At 37.1% G+C, this 26,189-nt stretch overlaps 2 protein-coding genes across 2 annotated transcripts; both read left to right on the forward strand.

Moving 5' to 3' along the window:
* The first annotated feature begins 170 nt into the window (after positions 1–170).
* Positions 171–8,331, forward strand: ccdc62 (coiled-coil domain containing 62). Its single transcript, XM_074618067.1, has 13 exons — positions 171–747; positions 847–887; positions 1,519–1,662; positions 2,521–2,713; positions 2,984–3,150; positions 3,598–3,699; positions 3,796–3,967; positions 4,181–4,282; positions 5,265–5,353; positions 6,086–6,186; positions 6,283–6,442; positions 7,477–7,695; positions 7,826–8,331. Exons 1-13 carry the CDS (start codon positions 678–680, stop codon positions 7,877–7,879), a joined length of 1,614 nt encoding a protein of 537 aa, XP_074474168.1. The 5' UTR covers positions 171–677; the 3' UTR covers positions 7,880–8,331.
* Positions 8,230–25,822, forward strand: hip1r (huntingtin interacting protein 1 related). The gene is made up of 33 exons (XM_074618066.1): positions 8,230–8,709; positions 8,998–9,061; positions 10,419–10,561; positions 10,659–10,715; positions 10,893–10,973; positions 11,054–11,130; positions 11,202–11,263; positions 11,377–11,517; positions 11,915–11,972; positions 12,063–12,138; positions 12,558–12,686; positions 12,763–12,885; positions 13,799–13,982; positions 14,072–14,160; positions 15,145–15,261; positions 15,360–15,461; positions 16,069–16,263; positions 16,924–17,034; positions 17,114–17,308; positions 17,418–17,565; positions 18,500–18,586; positions 18,666–18,773; positions 18,863–18,999; positions 21,002–21,112; positions 21,209–21,267; positions 21,352–21,382; positions 21,467–21,529; positions 21,729–21,829; positions 21,921–22,026; positions 22,993–23,116; positions 23,306–23,367; positions 23,452–24,210; positions 24,580–25,822. The coding sequence occupies exons 1-33, from the start codon at positions 8,629–8,631 to the stop codon at positions 24,616–24,618; spliced, it is 4,020 nt and encodes a 1,339-aa protein (XP_074474167.1). The 5' UTR covers positions 8,230–8,628; the 3' UTR covers positions 24,619–25,822.
* Positions 25,823–26,189: the final 367 nt, after the last annotated feature.

Genomic DNA, 26,189 nt, shown 5'->3' on the forward strand with positions numbered 1-26,189 from the left:
AATAATAATAATAATGATTAAATTCTCTCCATTATTCCTGTTGCACTTAAGTAATTTTTCTTTTTCTTTATTTCTTTTTTTTCTTTCTTTTTCTTTTTTTCTTTATTAATTATTTTGGCAGGTTTTGTCCTCCATATCCGCCACTAGGCGGGGCCTTTGAGTAAAAGTCCAGCAAGTTTTGAGGCAGAAGTTGTAGGAGAAGACTGCAAGTTGTAGTGTGCGTGTCTAGAAGGTAACCCGTAAATTGCGAAAAACTCTCGCGAGACTAGCTGCCCGACGACCTATCCCTTATTCGAAATCAACGCCTAACAACCATTGCACATCTCGCGAGAGTTTCCACAACTCGTTGGTTACCTTCTAGACGTGACCCACAAAAAAAGTTCTCCAAGAAGCTAACGTTAGCTAGCTAGCCATTTCTCTAAACTTTTATTATTATTAAACGAATTTTAAACGAGATTTTGAGCGAATTGTTAAAGTAGATAAGTGCTCACATTATTAAGTCTGTTTTGTTAAGTTTAGAGACGGTAAGTCCGCTTTAAGATAACTTAAATTAGCCTTTGAAGCTAGCTGAGTTAGCATGCTAAAGGATGCTCACAAGATGCCAACACTGAGACAGCTGCTGGAGAGAAACACAGAGGAAATGGGTTTAAGCTTAGTGGGATGCTGTTAATGATGTGATGGATGAAGGGAACAGACTTTCACCTTCATCTGGAAGAGCCTCAGCCTGGTTTCCTGCCTGGTCACATGGTAAACATTCACATGTCTCTACCAACAACAACAACAACAACATTAAAGTCTGTTGTTTGACATGTTCTAACTATCACTAACATCCACTTTGACTTCCAGACACTTCAGCTGAGCTCTGGCACAGCACTCCAGTCAAAAAGGTCTGTGACATTATCTGTTAAATACAAATTATAAATGCAATTCATGGATCAGATCAGATCAGATCAGATATTCCTTTATTAGTCCCTGCCTGTGTTTCCTCCTCCTGTGTGACAGCTTGTTGTCTGAACTCAAAAACCCATTCGTTTATTACACAGCTATTAAAGCTGATAATAAGCACTCAGTGCATGTCATATTTCTAACTTTACATCTGATGTCAACATGCAAGAGTTAACAAAAACATAAACACAAATATTCAAGCTAATTGTACAAGTGAATGTTTTGCATTAGCATCTAGGATCCATAAGATAAGATAAGATCAGATATTCCTTTATTAGTCCCGCAGTGGGGAGATGTGCAGTGTACAGCAGCAAAGGGGATAAAGTGCAAAAAACAAGAAGCATCAGCTAACAGAAAAAAAGATCTAAACAAAGTGTAACAAAATATGAACCATTTAAATAGAAGGAAGTATAAAAATAGAAGCAGTATATACAGTATTGACAATAAACAGACTATTAACAAAATTGCACAAGTGGAAAATGATATTGCACAGTGAGAATAAATGAATGAATGAATGAATGAAATTCCACCTGAAAATATCAGGTATTGACTGATATATGCCACTTTATACAGAGAAATGGTGGTGCTTCACTGGATGATAGCCGACCGTCTGTCCTAAGCAGCTTCAAGATGGACAACATGGCAAAACAGTGGGCCCAAAGTACACCTCCCATCCCAGCAGACACCCTCTGTCCCCCAAGCTCACAGGACACAGAGGTGAGATTAAACATTGCCCCAGAATTGGTGCCAGTGTTGCGAGATCTCACAAGAGAAACAATCAACCAGGTCTATAGAAACAAGCCCAAAAGAAGCACCTTCCCCCCCCAAAAAAGACCCAAAAAGCCCAAAACAAGCAACCTTACCTACCACAATATGAGACAGAGGCGACCACTTGATCACTTCATATATATATATATATGAATTTATTTTGGATTGCATGCATTAGATTGCATTTTTGCATCCATTTTAGCTTATAACTTTACATTTTTCTTGTTATAAATTTAAAGTTGAACGTTTCATGTAATTTTTGCAACCATTTTTTGTTTGTAACTTTACATTTTTCTCGTTATAAACTTGAAACTGAACGGTTCATGTCATTTTTGCATCCATTTTCAGCTTGTAACTTTACATTTTTCGTTATAAACTCAAAGTTGAACGTTTCATGTCATTTTTACATCCATTTTTAACTTGTAATTTTGTGTACGGATGCTGCAACAGGATAAATTAGACAGGTATAGAGGAGAGAGACAGGAGCCCAAATAAACATCTACACTTTAGAAACAAGCCCAAAAAAACGCAACCTGCGACTACCAATATTTGTAAGGACAACTTTTCAGGAAAACAAGCCCAAAGTCGCTGATAATAAGCAGACTTTGCAACTCTGCGTGGAGCTCCAGGTCCATTGTTTATAATTTAGCTTGGGCATTGTTTCCACAAACCTCCACCATATCTGACACCTGGGAGTCAGCTGTAATAAAAAGCAGTTCATTCATAAATTACTTTTAGGGCATGTTATAAATAGGCTGTGTTGTGGTGACATTCGCTTTATCCGTCTCTCTGTGTGCTTTTCAAAAGTTTCCTGCGAATGACCCGAGTGGCTCCACCATCCAGAGGCAGAGGAGGGAGCTGCAGCTGCTGATGGCTGAGCTGAAGGACAGGGACAGGGAGCTGAACGCCATGGCTGCCTCCCATCACAAGCAGCTTCACGCCTGGGAACAAGACCGCCAGAGGGTGCTCTCCTTGGAGCAGAGGTGTGCCCGTTCGGACGGTGAGGACACAGAGATATTTATTTGATTTGATACAGATGCAGTCCTCTTTTACTGTCTCTAGCTTTTAGCATCAAAACTGCAAATCATGCTGAATGATAAAGCATTAATAGATGTTTATCCAGGGCTGGTTCTTCTTCTTCTTCTTCTTCTTCTACCTAGGAAATTTGCCTTCCCATACATGAAAATAAACCAAACTCTGCACATACGTCCAGTCCTGTATGTTTGAGCTCCAGTCTGTGACAGTTTTTTTTTTGTTGTTGTTCGTGCAGATGAGCTGCAGAAGCGAAACGAGGTGATCAGAGTCCTGACTAAACGTGTGTGGGTGGTGGAAACCAGGGAGTTGGAGGTCCAGAAGGAGCTCAGCGTTGCCTATCAGCAGCTCTGTGAGCTTGAACAGAAAGAGCACAACGTCAGCCAAAAATGTCAAGACTTTGAGGTAAAATATGAATACACATTTATATTTACAAAAATCTGCTCACGTTGTGGAAATAAAGCAGAAGAATAGCACCACCAGGACTGTTCACCGTGTGATGAGCTGGTGCTTTTGATAAACCAGACTCACCTTTATCAAATTTATCAGATTATTTTATTGGTGATAGTTAAAGGTTAAGGCTGGTGATATTCTATATTTTTCCAATATATCAGACACACAATACTTGTTTTTTCAACCAATATTTTTACATATCTTGAGGTCAGAGGTCAAGGGACCCCTTTGAAAATGGCCATGCCAGTTTTTCCTCGCCAAAATTTAGCCCAACTCTGGAGCGTTATTTAGCCTCTTTCCTGACAAGCTAACATGACATCCTTAGGTTTTCTAGTTCCATATGATACCAGTACACTCTATCTTTAAGAACCCGGTTTAAGTGTCTGTGGTGTCTCTTAGGAGACGAACCAGAGTCTGAACTCCACCGTCATGGCTCTGTCCACTCAAGTCGGCTCTCTGCAGGTCAGGGAGGAAGAACTGAGCTCCATGCTCAAACTCAAGGTACACTAGTGGACTATTATTTCTTTGTAACTGCCATAAATACTAATATAGGATAACCATTACCATTAATTGTATCTGTGTATTTTGTATTATTAGGACAAAGATGTGACCGAGGCCTCTGGTCATGTCGTCGACCTCACAGGGCGCCTACGAGATCTGGAGACATCGCTAACGGAGAGTCGCTCACGAGACAGCAAACTCCTGAGAGACTCTGAGGAAAATAAACGGCGCTACAAAGAGGCCAGGCATGAGATCACACACCTTAAAGGTACACAAATAAAGAAGTTCTCTGATTCCAGCTTCTTAAATGTGAATATTTTCTGGTTTCTCTGCAATAAAATATTATAAATAAGCGTTTTTGAATATTTCTCACTGAAGCTTTGAAGCCCAAAAAATGGCATTCAGGACAGCAATGATCAAAACTGTCAGGAAGCTTCTAATCATTTCAGCCATGTTGTCTTATTGTCTCCGGTGCTTGTAGAGGAGCTGCAGCAGCAGGTAACGCAGAGCAGCACTCAGAGAGAAGAGATCATCCGTCTCAAACAGGAACTCCAGCTGCTTCGCAGAGATCTGGCTTTGTCAGGTAAACTACAGCACGCCAAATCCATCCTCTTTTTTTGGTTGAAATATTAAGATATATCTATTTCTATTTCAGGATTTTATTTATCCATTTGATGTATTTATTTCTTAAGATTTTTAAGGGTCAACTTCTGTATTTTTCAACCTATTTGTACATGTTTTTGCGTCTGACTAATAGCGACAACAATTTTGGAAATTGGTCCAGTATTGAGGGAGAGCGCTGCAGACGGCAGCTGCTCACAAGCTGCAATATATAAGTGTACTTTATGTAGTAAGTATACTAATATCAATTTACTAGTAGTACACTTGTATGTGTACAAATTCAATACTTATTGGGACTAAATTGGCCCACTTTTTAGTTTATAAAAGTATACTTCTAAGTGTACTTCAAGTGTAAGAACAGTAAACTTTGAGTACACAACTAGTTTACATCTAAGTGGTATTTTGTACTGCAACTATAATATGAACTATACTACAAGTGAATAGATTTATTGTTAGTTTAATAGTTACTGTATATACTTGAAGCTCACTTTTTAGTTTATGAAAGTACACTTTGTATACTTTAACTTATAGCATTTAGCCAATGATTTATGTATTACATAAAGAGACTTTTGCTATTTGACTTGATGTTTTGTGATGATAAAAAAAAATAAAAAATTCTCACGTGCCTCTACGGTAAATGGAGAATCCAAAAACGTAGAAAATTCTTGATAAATTGAAGTATATTCATGTCAAAACATTCGTTTACAAACTCTCACACATTTTTATAAGCTACGTATACTTAAATATATCTCTAATAAGTACATGGAAAGTAGACAGAAAGTATACTCTTATTTTAAGTTTAAATTAAGTATACTAATGGCACACTTGAATAAACTTCTATTTGGTAAGGGGTATCTCTGCAGGCTCTTGATTTTGATCTGTGCAGTAGCCGTTTTCAGACAAGATATACGAGATAACTGTGGCATTTTGATGTTTGTCACCAGGGGAGGGAGACAGCTGGAGAGACGAGCTGCTGGAACTGGCTCGATCCAAACAGGAACGCACCATGTCAGAGCTCCGCTGCCTGCGACAGGTACAGTGATATGTGATGTCTCACAGAGAGGGATGTAAAAAAATATCCAACATATGCACCAAAAACTTTCCCTCAACTTCACAAGAGAGCTAGCAACCAGAAACAGTTCTGAATTAACAACATCTGCTGCAATAAGTCACTTCTTCAGTTGCTAGATGATTATAGTCTCTCCACATTCCTGCTGCTCACACTGCTGTCAACGTCTTTCTGGTTTGACTGCATACCTCCGAGAGCTCCTGCAGTCTCTTTACTGGGTCACTGTCATGTACATTAAAGCACTCGATAGGGACAAGAAGTTGTGTCACGTTTGTCACCATCACATTTTTTTTTACTAAATCTAGGGTTGTCAAAGTTAACACACGTTAATGCAAATTTGTTTTTCACTAATTTCTTTAACGGATTAACGCAACTTGCGATTTTTAGGTTGCTGCGGGCTGAGTTTTAAAGCTAGAGTGAAGCTATTGGTATCATATACAACTAAAAAACCAAAGGAATCCATCGGTACCAACCATGTCATACTAGCTTGTCGCAAAGGAGGTTAAATAACGCTCTAAACTAACACAACATTTTGGCGAGGAAAAACTGGCATGGCCATTTTCAAAGGGGTTCCTTGACCTCTGACCTTTAACTTTGACTTTTGTCTTTAAGCGTTGGACATTTTGTATCTGACAATCTGAAATACAAGTAAATGAATGAACATACAGTATAATGCTGTTCATGTGTGTTTTCCAGGTGTGTGACAATCAGCGTAACGACCTGCAGCTTCTGCAGCTGAACCTGGAAAGTGCTCGAGAAACCCTGCAGGAGAAGACCAGTCGGGGGTTACCTGGCAGGTGAGTAGTGTGTTGTGATGTAGCACACACTCTTGGTTCATGTATTAAATGGAATAGAGAGGAGTAGTATTGATCTGAATCTTGTTTGTGTCTCAGTCCAGACGAGTTAAGATGCATCTGTCTGGACAGCCGGTCACCATCATCACTCAGAGTGAAGAGCTCAAGACCTTTATATGACGCTGCCTCTCCACCAGCAGACGGTCTGCAAGCCACAGTCAACGGTGACCTGGGAGTCTTCTCTGCACACTCCATTGATGTAAGACATGAAGAACAGTAAACTAATACATCAGAGACATATTTTTTTTATCAAGATAAAGTACTCATTTCATCCTTTTAAAATGAAGAAATGTGCTTATTCGGTTTCTTGTAGGGAGAGTAAAAAGATTGATGCCACTCTAATGTCTTTATGTTAAATATGAAGCTACAGCCAGTTAGCTTAGCTTAGCATAAAGACTAGAAACATGGGAAACAGCTAGCCTGACTCTGTCTTAAAGGTAACAAAATCTGACTACCAGCTCCTCTAAGACTCACTAATTAACATTTGAATTGTCTTTCTTTTTTTTTGTATGAATTAAACAACTGAGATATAACGTGTTGATTACGGGAGGAGCTGGTACATGGATTTTTGTTTTAGGTTTGGATAGAGCCAGGCTAGTTTTTTTACTTTTCTATTTCATTTTATTTATATTTTTAGAGCTTTATTTTATATATTTATTTGTTTATTCTTCTTTAAAGCCAGGCTAGCTTTTTTATTTATTTATTTGTATTTAATTGTATTATTATTATTTTAGAGCCAGGCTAGTTTTTTTGTTTTGTTTGATTTGATTTGATTTGATTCTTTAGAGCCAGACCATCGTTTTTTATTTTTTATTTCTATTTTATTTTATTTTATTTATTTATTTATTTTTTTAGAGCCAGGCTAGGTTATTATTATTATTGTTATTGTTATTGTTATTGTTATTATTAGAATTTTAGAGCCAGGCCAGCTTTTTATTTTATTTTATTTTATCTTATTTTATTAGAGCCAGACTAGCTTTTTTTTTAAAATTATAATTATTTTTTAAAATTGTATTTATTTATTCATTTTTTAAAGCCAGGCTATCAATTTCCCCGTTTCCAGTCTGCTAAGATAAGCTAAACTAACCAGCTGCTGGCTGTAGCTTCATATATTATGACAGTGATATCAAACTTCTCATCTCAATCCAAGAAGGCAAATACTTCCCAAAATGTTGAACTATTCCTTTACCTAACAGCTGATCATTTAAAACCCCTCTCTCCATCTCTCACCAGGGGGATGATCCGCTGTCCAGCTGTTCTCTGCAGCAGCTGTTGGATGAGTCCAGGCAGCTCATTACTTCAGAGCACAGCAGCTCAAGACCTCACACCTCTGTACACAGTAATCCTACTCTGAGCTGTGGGGCCACTGACCCTCTTAACTCTCACAAGTGCCCGACATCCCTCCACCACCTCCACCACCTCCACCACCACACAACCACCCCAACATACAAGGTAGAGGAGTTTCAACCTCTTCTCTCTCTCCATTTGTATTCATGAGGTGTGGCATCAAGGGTGTAAAATGTTCAGTTGTAGTTTGGGTGTGTTAAGACATAACAGCTTTATTATTGTTTTTCTCCAACAGGCCAGTGAAACTCCACCCAGAGCCTGCCCTCGACACTCGACCTGGACAGTTTGACATTCACTGACAGATTTTATTTTTATTTTTTTTGTGGTATTTACCAAAGTTTTCAAAATCAGTGTTACTTGTCTACAGAAGCTGAACCTGTATGCACACAGCTGAAGGTTGAACTGTCTCTCAGGGAAATAATGAAGTCATAAACATACATTTATGTCATGAATTAGTAACTTTTTATACCTTTTAATCTTGTTTTTAATTTGGTGCCAGTGCATTACTCTGCATACATGTGTGTTTTATAAAGCCCTGTTTCCTATTTGTGAAGGCGGTGTTGTGTAAAGTGGGTGAGATGTGAAACCAGTCCTACAGGGCTGTTGAGTGTTGAGTCCTTGTATTGTCTTTCCAGTTTCACTGCCTTCAGATTCACCAGGTGACTCAAGAGGAAATGTCGATAGCTGTTAATAGTTTTTACACTTTACAACTTGTTTTATAAAGAAATATTTATATGCAAACTACATGTCAGTGGTGTTTTATTACCTGTGACTAAATGCACTGATTTGGTGCGTTTTTACGCATTTGGAGAGCTTTTACGCACGAGAGAAACGGCTTTGTTTACTTGTAGTTTTAGCTTTGTTTTAAGGAAGACTGCGGTGTTTTCATGTGAAGAAGCTACTAAAGAAGGAGGACTATTTTTGGCACACCTGTTCTTGTTTTAAAGACGCACCTCGAGAGCACAGGTGAGGAGCTGGAACCTGGAACCTGGAGCTGGATAATAGACTTTTTAGTTTGTGTGGTGTTCCAGTAACAACATGAGCAAAACCAAGAATAAAACTGACAATAAGACGGAAAAGGCTTTGGCTGCGGAGAAAGAGCAGTTCGGTAAACAACAGGTACGTTTTTATTATTAAAATCAAACTTTTACACATCAGAGAGGCTGTTTAGTTTATTTCATATATTGTTTTATAGTTTGTAAATTCGGCCAACATTTGGTGACTTCTACTAAATCAAACCGAGAAAAATGTTTTTATTGTTGCTTCTTCTCTGGCCTCTTGGTTGAGGTAAATCCAACTATGTGGTTTTGATTTTTATCTAAATGTTTCACCTATTTCCTGCAATCTGATGTTGACTTGTAGGCAAGTTGAGCTGCTTTAACTGAAGTCGAGCCTCTTTTGTTTCAGCTCCACAACATCAGCAAAACTCTCGTCTCTGGTGAAACACCACCCAAAGAGAAATATGTGCGCCGTATCCTTTTGATATTTAACAGAAAAGACAACTTGGATTATTTACTGGGCTGCAAAACACTAGATGAGTGAAGATTTGACCTGCTGGTGGCGCTAGAGGGAAAGTCAGAGGATCACCAAAGTCAGTAGGATTCATCCTCTGGGATCATTGAATGTCTGAAGGAAATTTCATGTTAATCCATCCAGTAGTTGTGGAGATATTTCAGTCTGGACCAAAGGCAGGGTCAGGTTTAGAGATACAGTGGAGGCTAAATAAGGCTCCAAAGTTAGGTTAAATTTTGGAGAGGAGAAACTGTCATGGTCATTTTCAAAGGGGTCCCTTGACCTCTGACCTCAAGATATGTGAATGAAAATGGGTTCTATGGGTACCCACGAGTCTCCTCTTTACAGACATGCCCACTTTATGATAATCACATGCAGTATAAATGTGTTATTTTCTCCTATTCTAAAATGGTGTATATGAATATTTCTGCATACTGAGGTCCCTAAACAGTCTTAGAATTACATACATTAGGTATCACTGTAAAGCTGAGACTCTTATGGATCCAATGAGCCCAACTGTATTCATGTGTGATGATGTTAGTCCCCATAGGAGACATTTCATTGACCTCACTGTATAAAATGACCTGTGGTGACCTCTAGGATAATCACAGCCTCATGAAACTTTACAGCCACAAACTAGAGACCTAGAGCATTCAGAGGATGGATGGATGAAACTAGAGACCTAGAACATTCAGAGGATGGATGGATCAGACTAGAGACCTAGAGCATTCAGAGGATGGATGGATCAGACTAGAGACCTAGAGCATTCAGAGGATGGATGGATCAGACTAGAGACCTAGAGCATTCAGAGGATGGATGGATCAGACTAGAGACCTAGAGCATTCAGAGGATGGATGGATCAAACTAGAGACCTAGAGCATTCAGAGGATGGATGGATCAGACTAGAGACCTAGAGCATTCAGAGGATGGATGGATCAAACTAGAGACCTAGAGCATTCAGAGGATGGATGGATCAGACTAGAGACCTAGAGCATTCAGAGGATGGATGGATCAGACTAGAGACCTAGAGCATTCAGAGGATGGATGGATCAGACTAGAGACCTAGAGCATTCAGGTTCTCAGCTTTCAGATGATGTACACCACTTCTATGTGACATCTATTGTTGACCTGCTATCTCCCCCTAAAGACCCCCTGTACCCCCCTAAAAAAAAGACAAATGTGTCTACCGTGGGTCTCAGAAGGTTAATGACATCTTTATGTAAAACAAAAGTCTAATGTTGGATTAAGGTGGTCACTATAACGTGGGTTTATATCCACCACCGTGTGCATTAGTAGTTTCCTTGACAGCTGTGAAGATATCATCATGGGAACACACAAGGAGACCGGAGCCACCACCTTCTGGTCCTACGTCCTCAACCTGCCTCTCTCCAGCAACTCCATGATCAGCTGGAAGTTCTGCTACCTGCTGCACAAAGTGCTCAGAGACGGACACAGAAATGTGAGTTTGAATCCGTACATGTCCTCAATCTTTACTTGTTAACTTGTTTCCTCTTCTCTTTGTAATCTCCCTCCTCTCTGCTCTGTTCAACCTGCAGACGGTCAGAGATTCTCACAGATACTGCCGCAACATTAAAGACATGGGCATTCTCTGGGTGAGTAGCAACAATACAACAATGTGAAAATACTCCATCAAAAGTTAAAGTCCTGCTTAAGTAAAATGTACTTAAAGTACCAGTAGTAAAAGTACTCATTGTGCAGTAAAATGTGTCTTAATATTGTTCACATAAACAAACAAATAAATCAATGACAACTTTTTATTTTTATTCCAGGGAAACTTGCACGATCGATACGGCCACATTGTTGCCCTGTCTGCCAAATTCCTCTGGCTCAAGATGGAATTTCATGCAAAGGTAACACATAAATATGTAGTTTTATGGTTTATATATATAATGACATGTGACAGAATGATAATTAAAGATTAAATCCACAGCACAAGGTGATCCCGGGTAACCTGGAGGCCAGCGATGAGACGGTGGAGAGGGAGACGGGAAACGACCCGACCATAGTGTAAGTTGTTCAGTGAGTCATTTAAGACGTGGTTAAATGTGCTTCATTAACGTGGTTTTAATGTGTTGTAGGTTAGATATGGTACAGGAACTGATGGATTACTGGGACGCTGGGCTGAAGTTTGAGGAGACGGGTGAGTCCACAGCATATTCATGTTTTCTTTATGAAAAGACCAAAACCAAGAGTGTGTTAGTTGTGTTGTTCTCCTTTAATTTGTCTTTGATTTCATGTTTTTCTTGTTCAAAGTTCTGCGTCAGATGGACGCCAACGGCGCCAAATCTACGACTCCAGCTGGACAGTGCAGGCTGACTCCTCTGATACCGCTCATCCTGGACTGCAGCTTCCTCTACCACTTCTCTGTCATGCTGATGTTCAAACTTCACAGCCGTGAGTGACATAGAAATATGTATTTTTCTATACATTTAAACCATACAGTGTTATCATGAAAGGGTAACTTCGGTATTTGTCAACACGTCACCTCGCCAGATTTCAGAACAAGACTTCTTCTTTAGCGAGACTCTTTCCATAATGTTGTCAGACACTTATAGTAACAATCAGAACCTATCATGGCAAAAACATGCACTTTTAGTGGATGTAAATGACGGTATCAGCTTGCCCCAGTAGGATTAAATTGTAGCTGTGAGCAGCAGCTACAGCACTCTTCCTCAGTACTGGACCAACTTCAGAAATTATTGTCTTTCGTAGTCAGTTAGACACAAAAAAATGGTTGAAAAATACCAAAGTTACCCTTTAAATCCTAATAATCACATCCTCTGGTTTACAGGCATCGCTGCAGATGTTCTTCTTGGACATCGAGAGCGGTTCCGAGATCTATTTAACAGGTTGGTTGTCAGTATCATGAGGTTAAAAACACACATTTATATCCCTGTTACGGGTTCTGTAATAAGTGACGGATGTGTTTCCTTCTGCAGCCTCACACAGTTCTTCAACAGAGCCAGAGAAGTGGAGTTCTTTAAAAGTCGCATCCAGATCCCAGATCTCCCCGACGTAAGTAACTTCAGTCCTGCACTGAAAAAGTGTTCCCTCAGTAAAAGTATGTAAGTATAATCAGGAAAACGCCCCAAAGCATCCCCTGCTTTATGGTCTATTTGACTCTAAATGGGACCATCATTTACTAAATGAACATCATGCTGTGTTGAAGAAGACTTGAAACTAGCGATTGAGACCATAAACTCATGTTTACAATGTTTACTGAGGAAATAAATCAAGAGAGAAGTAGGCTCATTTTCTCATAGACTTCTATACAATCAGACTTCTTTTTGCAACCAGAGGAGTCGCCCCCTGCTGGCTGTTAGAAAGAATGCAGGTTTAAGGCACTTCAGCATTGGCTTCACTTCTCAGACCTTGGATTTGCACACTGGTTACATCCCACCACTCATTCACATGTACTTTGTTTATTACATCAGGCTCCTCCAAACTTCCTCCGTGCCGCTGCTTGGGGTGAATATAAAAGGCCGGTGGTGGTAGTGACGAACGAGGATCGTCCTGACGAAGAGGAAGTGGAGCCGCGACCAGAGTTTAGGGAGGCGCCACAGGTACAAGCAAGAAGTCAAAAGATAAATAATGTTTTTCACCTCTTTTTCTTTGGCTAACGTTGTTCTCTAATGACAGTACTATTCGCTCAACCAAACGGGAGCACCTGATGTGTCAGTTGACCAGAGAGGATCGGAGAATGAGAGTCTGAAGAGAGAGCTGCAGGTGCTCAAACCAGAACTACAGCTCATCAAGAGTGAGGTAAGCTGGTTGGTCACATTGGACATGTCCTCTATAGAGGACGGAATCTGCCAAAATAAAAAATAAGTGAATAAATAAATGACTCGATAAATAAATAAATGTCATTAAATATAGCAAAGATAATATTAAAAATAAATGTAGCCATTAATTCATTGATAAAATGTGACATTAATTGATATTTCTGTTTTAATTTGCTTATTTATTTATTTATCTTCATATTAATTCCCTTATTTATTTACTCCTCTGTTTAATTTTCCTTTGTATTTATTTATGTATAGCTAGCTAGCATATACTCACGCACCCTGACCACATGAGTGACAGCCCCCTCATTTGCATAATGAGGCAAAAATGCATTAAGAAATGTAAAAATAAATGTATAAAAATAAAATAATATAATAATAAAATAAATGTATAAAAAAAGAATACAGAAAAGGAAAAAGTTTGGGGAAATGAAAAGGTAAAATTGTGCCGAAACAAATAAATAAATGCATAAATAAATACATACATTTAAAAATAAATATAAAAAAAATAATAAAAATAAGTGCAAAGATAAATTTGAAAAATAATAAAAATAAATAAAAGGGAAATTTTAAATAAGAGTAAATAAAAAGGGGGTTAGTACAAAGATAAATAAATAAATAAAGAACCAAATTAAAACAGAAATATCAATTTATGTCAAATTTTATCAATTAATTAATGGCTACATTTATTTTTTATATTATTTTTGCTACATTTAATGACATTTATTCATTTATCAAGTAATTTATTTATTTATTCATTGATTTTGGCAGGTTCCGTCCTCCATAGTACTGCACCTCATATACTGTATAACATGTAGCTGTGTGACGTCTTGGGTATGATTGCTACACGTTTCCAGTGTAAACTAATAAAGGTGAAACATACCTTTCCTCAGGCTCATAGGTGTTTGACCGAGTTAAAGGGCCAGGTGAATCGCCTGGAGGCCGAGCTCGAGGAGCAGCGCACCCACAAACAGATGGCCATGATGGAGAAGGAACACATGCGGATGGAAGTGGAAGCTTTGAGGTGTGCCAACGTCGCCAACGTCGGGGCTCAGATCGGATTCAAGGAGGCAGACAGTGAGTAAACAGATTTATATCCAGGTGAAATATACGAGTGTAGCTGAGTCTCAACTGTGTGTCCTCTTCATCCTGTCGTCTCCACACAGACAGAGCTCAGGCAGCAGAGATTCGTTTCACTCAACTCAAAGAGAGACACGCTGAGCTCATCACCAGTCACGCTGGCTTAATGAAGAAGGTAGGCTGAATAGCTGTTATTTTTTATTATGCTGTAATATTATTTTGAGTAAAACCTGAGTAGAAAATACACTGGGTTAATTTTTGTTGATATACTCACTCAATTTTTATTTTATTGATTGATTATGAGGCTGTTGTATATGGAGGACGGAACCTGCCAAAACAAAAAACATGAATGAATGAATAAATAAATGACTCGATAAATAAATAAATAAATATATACGTCATTAAATGTAGCAAAAATTATATTGAAAATAAATGTAGCCATTAATTAATTGATAAAATGTGACATTAATTGATATTTCTGTTTTAATTTGCATCTTTATTTATTTATCTTTGTATTAATTCCCTTATTTATTTACTGTTCTGTTTAATTTTATCAATGCATTTATTTTCAATACTTTTCTAATTTATTTAATATTTTATCGTTGTATTAATTCCCTTATTTATTTACTGCTCTTTTTAATTTTATCCATGCTTTTTTTTTATACTTTTCTAATTTATTGGTTTATTTATCTTTGTACTAATTTCCTTATTTATTTCCTCTTCTGTTTAATTTTCCATTTTATTTATCCATGCATTTATTTTTTATATTTTTCAAATTTATTTATTTTTGCATTTATTTTACATTTATTTTACATTTATTTATTTATTCATTTATTCTTTTCATTACACATTTATTTTTACATTTCTTTATGCATTTCTGCCTCATGCAAATGAGGGGGCTGTCACTCAACGTGTCATCATATATACATAAATAAATAAAAGGGAAAATTAAACAGAAGAGTAAATTAAAAAGGGAATTAATACAAAGATAAATAAATAATGAAGCCAATTAAAACAGAAATATCAATTTATGTTATTGTTAATATTATTTTTGTTACGTTTAATGACAGAAGAAAGCTTACTGTATTCCTCAAAATGTCCAGTTATTTAAAGTGAGTTCTTTTAGTGACTCTGAGATATTTTCTGTGTGTTTGTGCAGAACGCAGAAACAGTGAAGTTGCTGTCGGGTTCACAATACGGTCAAGACGACCTGCTGAGAAAGAAACAGCAGCTGGAAAATGAGCTGGAAAATCTAAGACAGGAGCAAAGAAACGCGGTGAGAACTTCAGACGGTTCTTGATGTCATCTTCTTCCACTAGAGGAAGTTTAGTGTGGTGGTGTATATTGATTAGGTGTCTCCTTTCTCCCGATCAGATGAATCAGCAGCAGCAGCAGGTTCAGCACCTGAACACAGAACTACTGGAGCAAAGAGCCGAGCTGGCTCTCCTTCGCAGCACTCTGGAGAATAAAGACAAGGTGAGACTGAACAATAAAACTAACTTTCATTAGTGCACCATTAGTGCATTAAAGATGCCAGGGCTTAGTTGTAGTGGCCGGAAACTTAAATCAAAGGGCCACTAACACACCATGATGGGTATGTGATTTACGCATGCAAAAGAGTCCATTGTCCATGCAAAATGTGTGTGTTTCTGATTATTTATTACGTTGATATAAAACAGAAAAGCAGACATTTGAGAAACTTATATTATTTCTGTATTTATTTATTTCTGTATTTATTTTGTATTTATCATTTTTATATTAATTATTTTAATTATTATTTTATTATTATTATTATTAGTAGTAGTAAGTAATATTGCCATTATTGTTGTTGTTGTTGTTGTTATTTATTATTATTATTATTATTTATTAATATTAATAACCATAATATTATTAAAAAGATTTGTGGGAGAACATGTTTATATTTCCCAAAAAAAGGCATAATGTTGATGTCGGTATCAGCACTGTTATTAAAGGTTTAAATGTCTCTACAGTGCTTTCCCACAGTAAAGTGCAGCTTTATCCAGTGAGTCATCTTATCTGGAGGCTTAGTTTTTATTTACGTACATATTTGTGTTTTCTTCAGGAGGGATCTCATGTGAGCAGCAGCCTAATGGCCCTGCAGGCGGAGCGAGATGTTCTGCTTCGCTCCGTCAGAGAGAAAGAGGCCGAGGTGTCCTCGCTGAGACAGCAGGCCCAGCAGCAGCAGGGCTCCCTGGACCTGGAGAGAGACCGGCTCCTCCGAGAGCTGGAGGCTCTGAGAGCTCAGCTACAGCAGCAGGTACCGGCTCAGGACAGAGAAATATAATGTCTTAAAGCATCCAACACATGCAGTCAACAGTTCCTGTCTATTTTATGAACCGTCCAGACCTCTCAGATCTGTCTGGTTCAGGTCTTTTATGCTCCATATATCTGGAACCAACTCTGCTCCCACTCTGTTGTGTTAAATCAAAAACGTTCCTATGTACCACTGCCATTTTTAATTAAGTTTGGGACTATATTTCTCACTGCCAGGTAGCTTTGCAGTCATTTTTATTTTCCTGTTTATGCACTTTAATAAAATTTGTGCCTATTTTTTATTTTCTATTTTATTTATGTGTCTTTTTACGTCACATTTCATACAAGTAGGGAGTTGATTAGTTGATTTAAACGGCAGATTTGTAAAACTCCACAAAGAATCACACAATAGCACCACTTTAAATCTTGTGTTTACCAGAGATGTGCTCATAAGTTTCTTAGAAATAAGTCATCCAGCATGAAAAAAGCATAAATAAATGACTAATTCACTCAAGAAATCTTAGTCGACTAAGACCAAAACGACCGATTAGTCGACTAATCGACTAAGAGGGGGCAGCTCTACTTTTTATGTCTTATTTAAAGCCCTTTGAATTACCTCGTTGTTTAAAGGTGCTATACAAATAAAACTTTCCTTTCCAAACAGCTTGCCATCAACGCAGAGCAGAAGTTGGAGATCGACCGGCTGAGACGAGAGCTGGACTCGACTCGAGCAGAGCTGAATCGTGTAAACAGCGCCCTGCACAGCAAAGAGATGGTAGGAATAGTTCTAGTTTCTCACATCGTCTTCAAGTGAAAAAAAAAAAAAACTCATTGATGCATGTTTTGATCGTCAGAGTGGCAGCCAGATGAGCAGCTCACTAGCAGGGATGCAGGCGGAGAGGGAGGCGCTGCTGCGCTCCATGAGGGACCAGGAGGCCGAGCTGAACTCCCTCCGGCAGCAGGCTCAGCTCCACCAGAACTCCCTGGAGCAGGAGAGGCAGCGGAGCAGCATGGAGCTGGGAAGCCTCCACTCTCAGCTACAGCAACAGGTGCTGCGCTCACACACACACACACACACACACACACACTACAGCTGCATAGTGAAGCTGTTGTGAGTTTCAGAGTTACTGATGAGTTTATGTGTGTGTGTTACGTCAGGCCTGTCGTGAAGGCGAGCTGGCCCAGAAGCTGCAGGACGAGCAGTTCTGTCTGCTGCAGTGTGCCGTGGTGGAGGCTGAGGGCATCATACTGGACGCTGTGGCCAAACTGGACGACCCCATACACGTCAGCTGCACCAGCTCACCTGGTAATACCTCTGTCATTTCTTCTTGTTCATTACACTGAATTTACTCAATACTGGGGCTGTAAATAACAATTATTTTTATCATCAGCTTAAAATGTTGGAAAGGAGTGAAAAATGCCCAGGTTGACGTCAATAAATAGGTTTATTTTGTCTGAGTAACAAGAGGTAAAATCCACAATATAAGAAAAACTAGCAAAGATAGAAAGATAGAAAACCAATAGTCAAATTTATTCAATTTACAATGATTTAAAATAGAAAAGCAGACATTTGAGAAACTTATTTATTTATTTATTTATTATTATTTATCATTTATGTATCGTTTTTTATGTTATTTTATTATATTATTATTACTATTATTGATATGATTATTATTATTGTTGTTGTTATTTATTTGTATTATTATTATTACAATGATATAAAACAGAAAAGCAGACATTTGAGAAATTTATTTATTTATCACATTTTTATATTAATTATTTTGATTATTATTTTGTTATTATTATTATTAGTAGTAATATTGTCATTATTGTTGTTATTTATGATTATTAATGTTATTATTATTATTATTGTTAAATTACTTTAAATGATTGGTTATTATGTTGATAATACATTATACAATTAATAAAGTTAGTCCTTAACTTGACAAATCTTAATTTAAACCCTCTCAACTGATTATTTAAAAGCACTATATAAACATTTAATAAATGATTAATAACACATTATAATGTAGTTCTACGCAGATATAAGGACATTTTTATTGTTATAAAGTATTTTCAACAATTATAACGTCTCCTATGAAGAAAGTGGGGAGTTAAAATATTTTTACTATATAGTGTGTTATAAACTATTTATTAATAGTTTATATACTGCTTATAAATGCTAAATAGGGGAGGTTAAATAAGGTGTTTTTCATACCAGCAACATTTGTGTTTTTCAGATTATTTGGTGAATCGGGCTGAAATCACTCTGGGTTCTATCGATAAAATGCAGCAGAGCCACGTGGTCTACCTGGGAAACAGGAACGGTGAGTTGTGTTCAGGTCTGGAGAGATGAAGTAAAGTTAGATGATGAGTTCATCTAACGTTCCTCTCTGTCGTTTTTAGACGCCAGCGGTTTGTTGAGAGCGGTCACCCAGTTCTCCCACCTCGCCGCTGACACCATCGTCAACGGAGCAGCGACGTCTCACACTGCTCCGACCGACCAGGCCGACCGTAAGAGACTCACATTCACACTGTGGCTGTTAGATATAAATACTAAATACATTATAAACTCACTTCCTGTTTCTTTGTCTCACATTCAGGTTTAACTGACACCTGTCGGGACTGTGCGAATAACTGCCTTCAGTTCTTGAAGGATCTGAAGATTCAGGCCAATTTACCGAGAGCAGATCCGTCCGCGGTGCGCCACACCGTCCAACGCATCCTCGCTCTGGGACAGGTGACACACTTTTTACCTTTAGAGTCTACAGCTTTGAGATAAATGTACTGAAGTTTACTAGGTACAGTATAATGTTTACATCTTAGTGTAACTTATTAGCAGGTTTTTCCTCTCTTATGTTTATTTCACCCACAGCTAATGATTTTTAAAATTTAATTATATAATTTTTATACCTTTTTTTTTTTACTATTATAGTTTAACAGTATAGTATATAATATAGTATAGTACTTTATATACTGTTTGGTAGCTTGTGAATTTCACCCCCAGGGATCAATAAATTCTTATTTTAACCTGTAATAATACATCATTATTAATTAGTTGATTATATTTTGTATTAATAATCTGAATCTGCAAAGTAACTAAAGCTGTTAATTAAATGTAGTGGAGTAAAAAGTATAGTATATTCAATTCAATTCAATTCAATTTATTTTTATATAGCTTCAAATCAGAAGTAAAAAAAATAAAGTCTGAAAAATGTTGGGAAAAAAAAGTTTAAAAAAATGTCCGTAAAAAAAAGTCTGAAAAAATGTTGGGAAAAAAAAGTCTGAAAATATGCCCGTAAAAAAAAGTCTGAAAAATGTTGGAAAAAAGTCTGAAAAATGTTGGGAAAGAAATCGGAAAGAAAATCCGTAAAAAAAAAAGTCTGAAAAAAAGTCTGAAAAATGTTGGGAAAAAAAGTCTGAAAAAATGTTGGGAAAAAAAAAAAAGTCTGAAAAATGTTGGGAAAAAAAAGTTTAAAAAAATGTCCGTAAAAAAAAGTCTGAAAAAATGTTGGGAAAAAAAAGTCTGAAAATATGCCCGTAAAAAAAAGTCTGAAAAATGTTGGAAAAAAGTCTGAAAAATGTTGGGGGAAAAAATCGGAAAGAAAATCCGTAAAAAAAAAAGTCTGAAAAAAAGTCTGAAAAATGTTGGGAAAAAAAGTCTGAAAAAATGTTGGGAAAAAAAAAAAAGTCTGAAAAATGTTGGGAAAAAAAAGTTTAAAAAAATTCCGTAAAAAAAAGTCTGAAAAAATTTCCGTAAAAAAAAGTCTGAAAAATGTTGGAAAAAAAGTCTGAAAAATGTTGGAAAAAAAAATCTGAAAAAATTTCCGTAAAAGAAAAGTCTGAAAAGTTTTGGGGAAAAAAAGACTGAAAAAATGTCCGTAAAAAAAAAAGTTAGAAAAATGTTGGGAAAAAAAAGTTTTAAAAAATGTCCGTAAAAAAATGTTTTAAAAAATGTCCGTAAAAAAAAGTCTGAAAAAATGTTGTAGAAAAAATGTCCGTAAAAAAAAAAGTCTGATAAAAATGTCCGGAAAAAAAAGTCTGAAAAAATTTCCGTAAAAAAAAAAGTCTGAATAATTTTGGAAAAATAAGTCTGAAAAATTTTGGGGAAAAAAATGTCTGTAAATAAAAAAGTTTGAAAAATGTTGGAAAAAAAATCTGAAAGAATTTCCATAAAAAAAGTATGAAAAATGTTGGAAAAAAAAGTCTGGAAAAATGTATGTAGTTTGAAAAATTTTGGGGAAAAAAAGCCTGAAAAAATGTCCGTAAATAAAAAAGTTTGAAAAATGTTGGAAAAAAAAGTCTGAAAAAATGCTTGGAAAAAAAAGTTTAAAAAAAATTCCATAAAAAAAAAGTCTAAAAAAATTTCCGTAAAAAAAAAGTCTGAAAATTGTTGGAAAAAAAAGTCTGGAAAAAAAAAAGTTTGAAAAATGTTGGAAAAAAAAGTCTGAAAAATTGTTGGGAAAAAAAAGTTTGAAAAAATGTCCGTAAAAAAGTCTGAAAAAATGTTGGAAAAAAAAGTCTGAAAAAAAAGTCTGAAAAATGTTTGGAAAAAAAAGTTTCAAAAAATTTCCGTAAAAACAAAGTCTGAAAAACTTTGGGAAAAAAAAGTCTGAAAAAAATTCCGTAAAAAATCTGAAAAATACAGTTACTTTTGACCACTGCCTGTTATAAAGTTTTCCACAGGTACCCGACTCAGTACTTGCTGCAGTATTTCTGATGTGTACTTTCATCATGTTTAGGATCTGCGTCCTAAAGGACAGGATGTGCTGAAGGAGGAGCTGGGATACATGGTGGACAAAGAGATGATCGCCACGTCGACCGCCATCGAAGAGGCCGTGCTGCGAATGGAGGTAAGGACACATCACGACAGATACACCTGACACACACACACACACACACACACCTGGTGATACTTAATATTTCTATTATAAATGTTTATTTCTCAGGAGATACTGAGTCAGGCAAAGAGAGACACTTCTGGCGTCAAGCTGGAGGTCAACCAGAGGTAATGCTTTATCAAATTTAAGCTTCTCTGCGTCACTCTCTTACCTGAAATCTGTGTGATGGTATTTTTAATGTTTCCTCTCAGCATCCTGGGATCCTGTTCAGACCTGATGAAGGTGAGAAGTCTGTCTACTTTTTAAAATACATCTCTGTGAACTCCTCTGGTTCATTTAATACTCAGTGTTTTCTTTCCTCTCCAGGCTGTTCACATGCTGGTGACGGCGTCTACCGACCTACAGAAAGACATCGTGGAAGGAGGCCGGGTGAGTCACCTGAAGTTCAGATAACTAGGGCTGTTCTACACCAAATAAATCCTTAGTCGACTAACACTCAAACGATTTTGTTGACTAATCGATGAGTTGAGTTTATCGACAGATCTGTAACGTTTCTCCACAAAGAATCACACAAATAAGGAGCAGAAACCACAGTTCAGTGACCCGTTTGTACTTGTTCTTCCTGTAGGGTGCAGCGTCTGTTACGGAGTTTTATGCCAAAAATTCTCGCTGGACCGAAGGACTCATCTCTGCCTCCAAAGCTGTGGGCTGGGGCGCCACGCAGCTGCTGTAAGTATCCAAACACACACATATATTATTAGTTATACGTCCTGAATATCAAACCATATAATGAACTTGTTCTTCACCTCTCTGCCGTCAGAGACTCAGCTGACCGGGTTGTGGGTGAAAATGGACGATACGAGGAGCTCATCGCGTGTTCACATGAGATCGCCGCGAGCACGGCTCATCTAGTTGCTGCCTCAAAGGTATTTCATACACTGGTCCATTTTGAGATTTTGGTCTATTTTGCTTCCATAATATGGAGGACGGAACCTGCCAAAATCAAAAATAAATGAATAAAACTCGATAAATGAATTAATGTCATTAAATGTATAAAAAATAATATTAAAAATAAATGTAATAAACTGTGACATAAATTGATATTTCTGTTTTAATTTGCTGCTTTATTTATACATCTTTGTATTAATTCCCTTATTTATTTAATCCTCTGTTTAATTTTCCCTTTTGTTTATTTGTGTATTTTTTTTTGTTGAGTGACAGCCCCCTCATTTGCATAATGAGGCAGAAATGCATAAATAAGTGTATAAAGAAAAGAATACAGAAATAAATAAGTTTAGGGAAATAAATAAGGGGTAAAATGCAAAGGGAAAAAGTGTAGAAGTAAATAAGTAAATAAATGCATTAATACATAATGAATACATTCATTTAAGATTAAATATATAATAAATGTAAATATATAAATACATAAGTTATTTATTTATTTTTGCATTTATTTTTTATTTATTGATTTATTTTACACTTATTTTATATTTATTTTATATTTATTTTTAAATGTATGTTTTTATTTATACATTTATTTATTTATTTATGCACGATTTTCCCTTTTCATTTAACCCCTTATTTCCCCATCCCTAAACTTATTTATTTATGTATTCTTTTCTTTATGCATTTCTTTATGCATTTCTGCTTCATTATGCAAATGAGGGGGCTGTCACTCAATGTGTGTCATCATGGGGTCAGGGTGCACGACTATATGCTAGCTATACATAAATAAATAAAATGGAAAATTAAACAGAAGAGTAAATAAATAAGGGAATACAAAGATAAATAAATAAAGAAACAAATGTGAAGCAATGTGTTTTGGGGGAGAAATGCTGGCCACCCTTGTGGTGCATCATTAAATATTCTGCTGTGACTCGCAATGGTTTCAGGTGAAGGCCGACCGCAACAACAAGAAGCTGACGACGCTGAAGCACGCCTCGCGGCATGTAAACGACATGGCTGCTGTGGTCGTCACCTCCACCAAACACGGGCAGCAGCAGATCTCCGACCAAGGTGAGAGAAGGCGCTGAGGGAGATGTTTCACTGAATTGGCGCGCTGGTGGCGCACCAAATTCAGTAGGATTCATCCACTGGGGATCATGAATGTCGGCACAAAATTACAATCTAATAGTTGTTGAAATATTTCAGTCTGGAGCGACTGACATCTCCGTTCATCGAGCTTTAACTGTGATGTCTTTACAGGTATGATGGACTTCTCTGGATTGTCTCTGATCAAACTGAAAACAGAGGAGATGGAAGCTCAGGTGAGTCTTTACAACATTTATCATCTTGTTTATTTCCTGTTGATCACAAGTAGCTGACGACGTCGTGTCCTCTGGATCTCTCAGGTGAAGGTGCTGCAGCTGGAGAGCCAGCTGGAGCAGGAGCGAGTCCGTCTGGGGGAGCTGAGGAAGAGGCACTACGAGCTCGACGCCTCCGGGCCCGCCGCCGCTGACACAGAGGACGGAGCCGATAGCTTCCCACCGCCGCCGCCGCCCACTCTGCTCGACTCCACGCCAGTACCTCAGTCGTACTCGCAGACGCAGCCATGCCTGAACACCCAGAGCTTTGAACCGAGCAATCCGTTCGCACCGAACAATCCGTTTGCACCGGCGCAAACGCCAACACAGTCCTTCTCGGCGCCTCAGTCGTACACACCTCAGCCGTACACACCTCAGTCGTACACACCAACACACACCTACACACAGGCCCAAAGCTACACCCCGTCTACAACCTACACCCCTTCCCAATCCAATGCCCCTTCCCAATCCTACACCCCGTCTCAAACTTACACCCCGTCTCAAACCTACTCTCCGACTACAACCTACACCCCGTCTCAAACCTACACCCCGTCTCAAACCTACGCACCCTCCCAGCCTCCAACTCAGCCTTATACCCCAAACCCAACCCAAACGCACTTAACCCCTCAGTCTTACTCGGCGTCACAGCCCTCGACACAAACCTCTGGCCTCCCCCGTTCTCCCTCGCCGTCTCCGCCCCAGGCGACCCTGCCCCAGGCGACCCCGCAGAACAACACCGAGGCCATCAAACCGGCCACGAGGAGATCCAACATCTTTACCAAATCTGGGAACTTGCTGAAGAGTGCGGTAAGTGCTGAAAAACCCTTCTGCTGCTAGAGCTGGATGTTCATCATCATATATACTTAAAGGGAGGGTCTATTATTTTTTCTTGAGGTTTTTATATCATTCTGTAGCTTCCCAGTGGTGTTATTTCCAAACTTAGCACAGCTAACGTTGACTCAGCTAGTGCTAGCGTTCACATTATTCATAACCTGATTGATTAGTTTTGAGTAGCTTACTTTGGTAACCTACGTCACTTGTCTTTTGTCATGGCTGAATGGGCGTTTCCATTTGAAAAATAAAATAAAAGACAGCAGATGGACCTGCCCTTTAATAAGATGATAATTTGAGTAGATGGTATTTATATAAACGACTCTTTTCTTTTTTTAATTACAGTTCAGACGAGGTGAAACTGGAACAGGAGAATCTTCTTAAAGCCTGACTGAAGAAGAATCCGAAGTTTTACTCAACAATCACTGGAAATATAACTTTAATCTGCTAAAAACACTGATTTTAATCTAATTTCATCTCTGGTTTTGTAAAAAAAAAAAAGGTTATAGGATCTTCACAGAAAAATTGTTGTCAGTTAAATTAAAAATGAATATTTTCCAACTTATTTTTGTAATCATACTGAAGCCTGTATTATGTTAATAATTGCTGTTGTATATGGAGGACGGAACCTGTCAAAACAAAAAATAAATTAATAAATAAATAAATGACTTGATAAATAAATAAATATCATTAAATGCAGCAAAAATAATATTAAAAATAAATGGAATAGTTCTGTTTCAATTTGCTTCTTTATTTATTTATCTTTGTATTAATTCCCTTATTTACTTACTTTCTGTTTAATTTTCCCTTTTATTTATCTATGTATTTATTTGTATTAATTATATACATTTTTAAATATTTGAAATTTAATATTTAAAATCTATATATATGTTTATTTTTGTTGAGTGACAGCCCCCTCATTTGCATAATGAGGCAGAAATGTGTAAATAAAAGAATACAGAAATAAATAAGTTTGGGGAAATATATAAAGGGTGAAATGCAGAGGGGAAATTTTGCCAAAATAAATAAATGTGAATAAATGCATACATTTAAAAATAAATACAAATTAAAAAAAAAGTTAAAAAAAATGCAAATATATAAAGTAATTATTAATTAAAAAATAAATACAAAAATACATAAAAATATACAAGAGTAGATAATTTTATCAATTTATTAATGGCTACATTTTTAAAAAAAATTTTCTACATTTAATGACATATTTATTTACTTATTGAGTAATTTATTTATATATTCATTTATTTTTTATTTTGGCTGGTTTCATCCTCCATAGTTGTATAACGAGTTGATTTATTAAAAATCATAAAATTATCTGAGGCAGATTAAAGCTGTATTTTTCCTCTGATTTCTGCAAAACATTTGTGCCATTATTCACATCATTTTAATCATAATCTTCCTGAGTTATGAGACAGGATGTATGATATACATCAGATATAATAGTGGGAACATACTGCACAATCAATACTTTAACTTTAATTACATTTTGCACATAATACTTCCATGCTTTTATTCAAACTAGGTGTTTAATGCAGTACTTTTCTCTGCATGCTGTAATATATTCTCACAGCGACCTCATCTGTCTGTTATTTGTGTCATGCGCAGTGCAAACTGCAATCTCACCACTCTGGAAGTGGAAGTGGACTGAGTCCCGTCGGGACGAAGTGGAGCTGCAGCAAGTTAGAAGAAGGAAAAAGACATGGATACCGGAACTAGATAGAATTACCTTCACAATAAAAGCACCATAAAGTATGCTGATCTTCAGAGAGCAACAGTGAAACCTGGATCACATTAATCTGTAAACTGTTAGGCCTCCATGTTTGGAGATTAGTCACATATTTTATTACATATACACACATATTCAGTGGGTCAGTGCATGAGAATCAACATGAGTCTGGTGTGATGCTCCCTCATAGTTTCATTTTTGAAAATGTGCATGA

Source organism: Sebastes fasciatus, chromosome 19 (assembly GCF_043250625.1).
Source record: "Sebastes fasciatus isolate fSebFas1 chromosome 19, fSebFas1.pri, whole genome shotgun sequence".
Taxonomy (NCBI): domain Eukaryota; kingdom Metazoa; phylum Chordata; class Actinopteri; order Perciformes; family Sebastidae; genus Sebastes; species Sebastes fasciatus.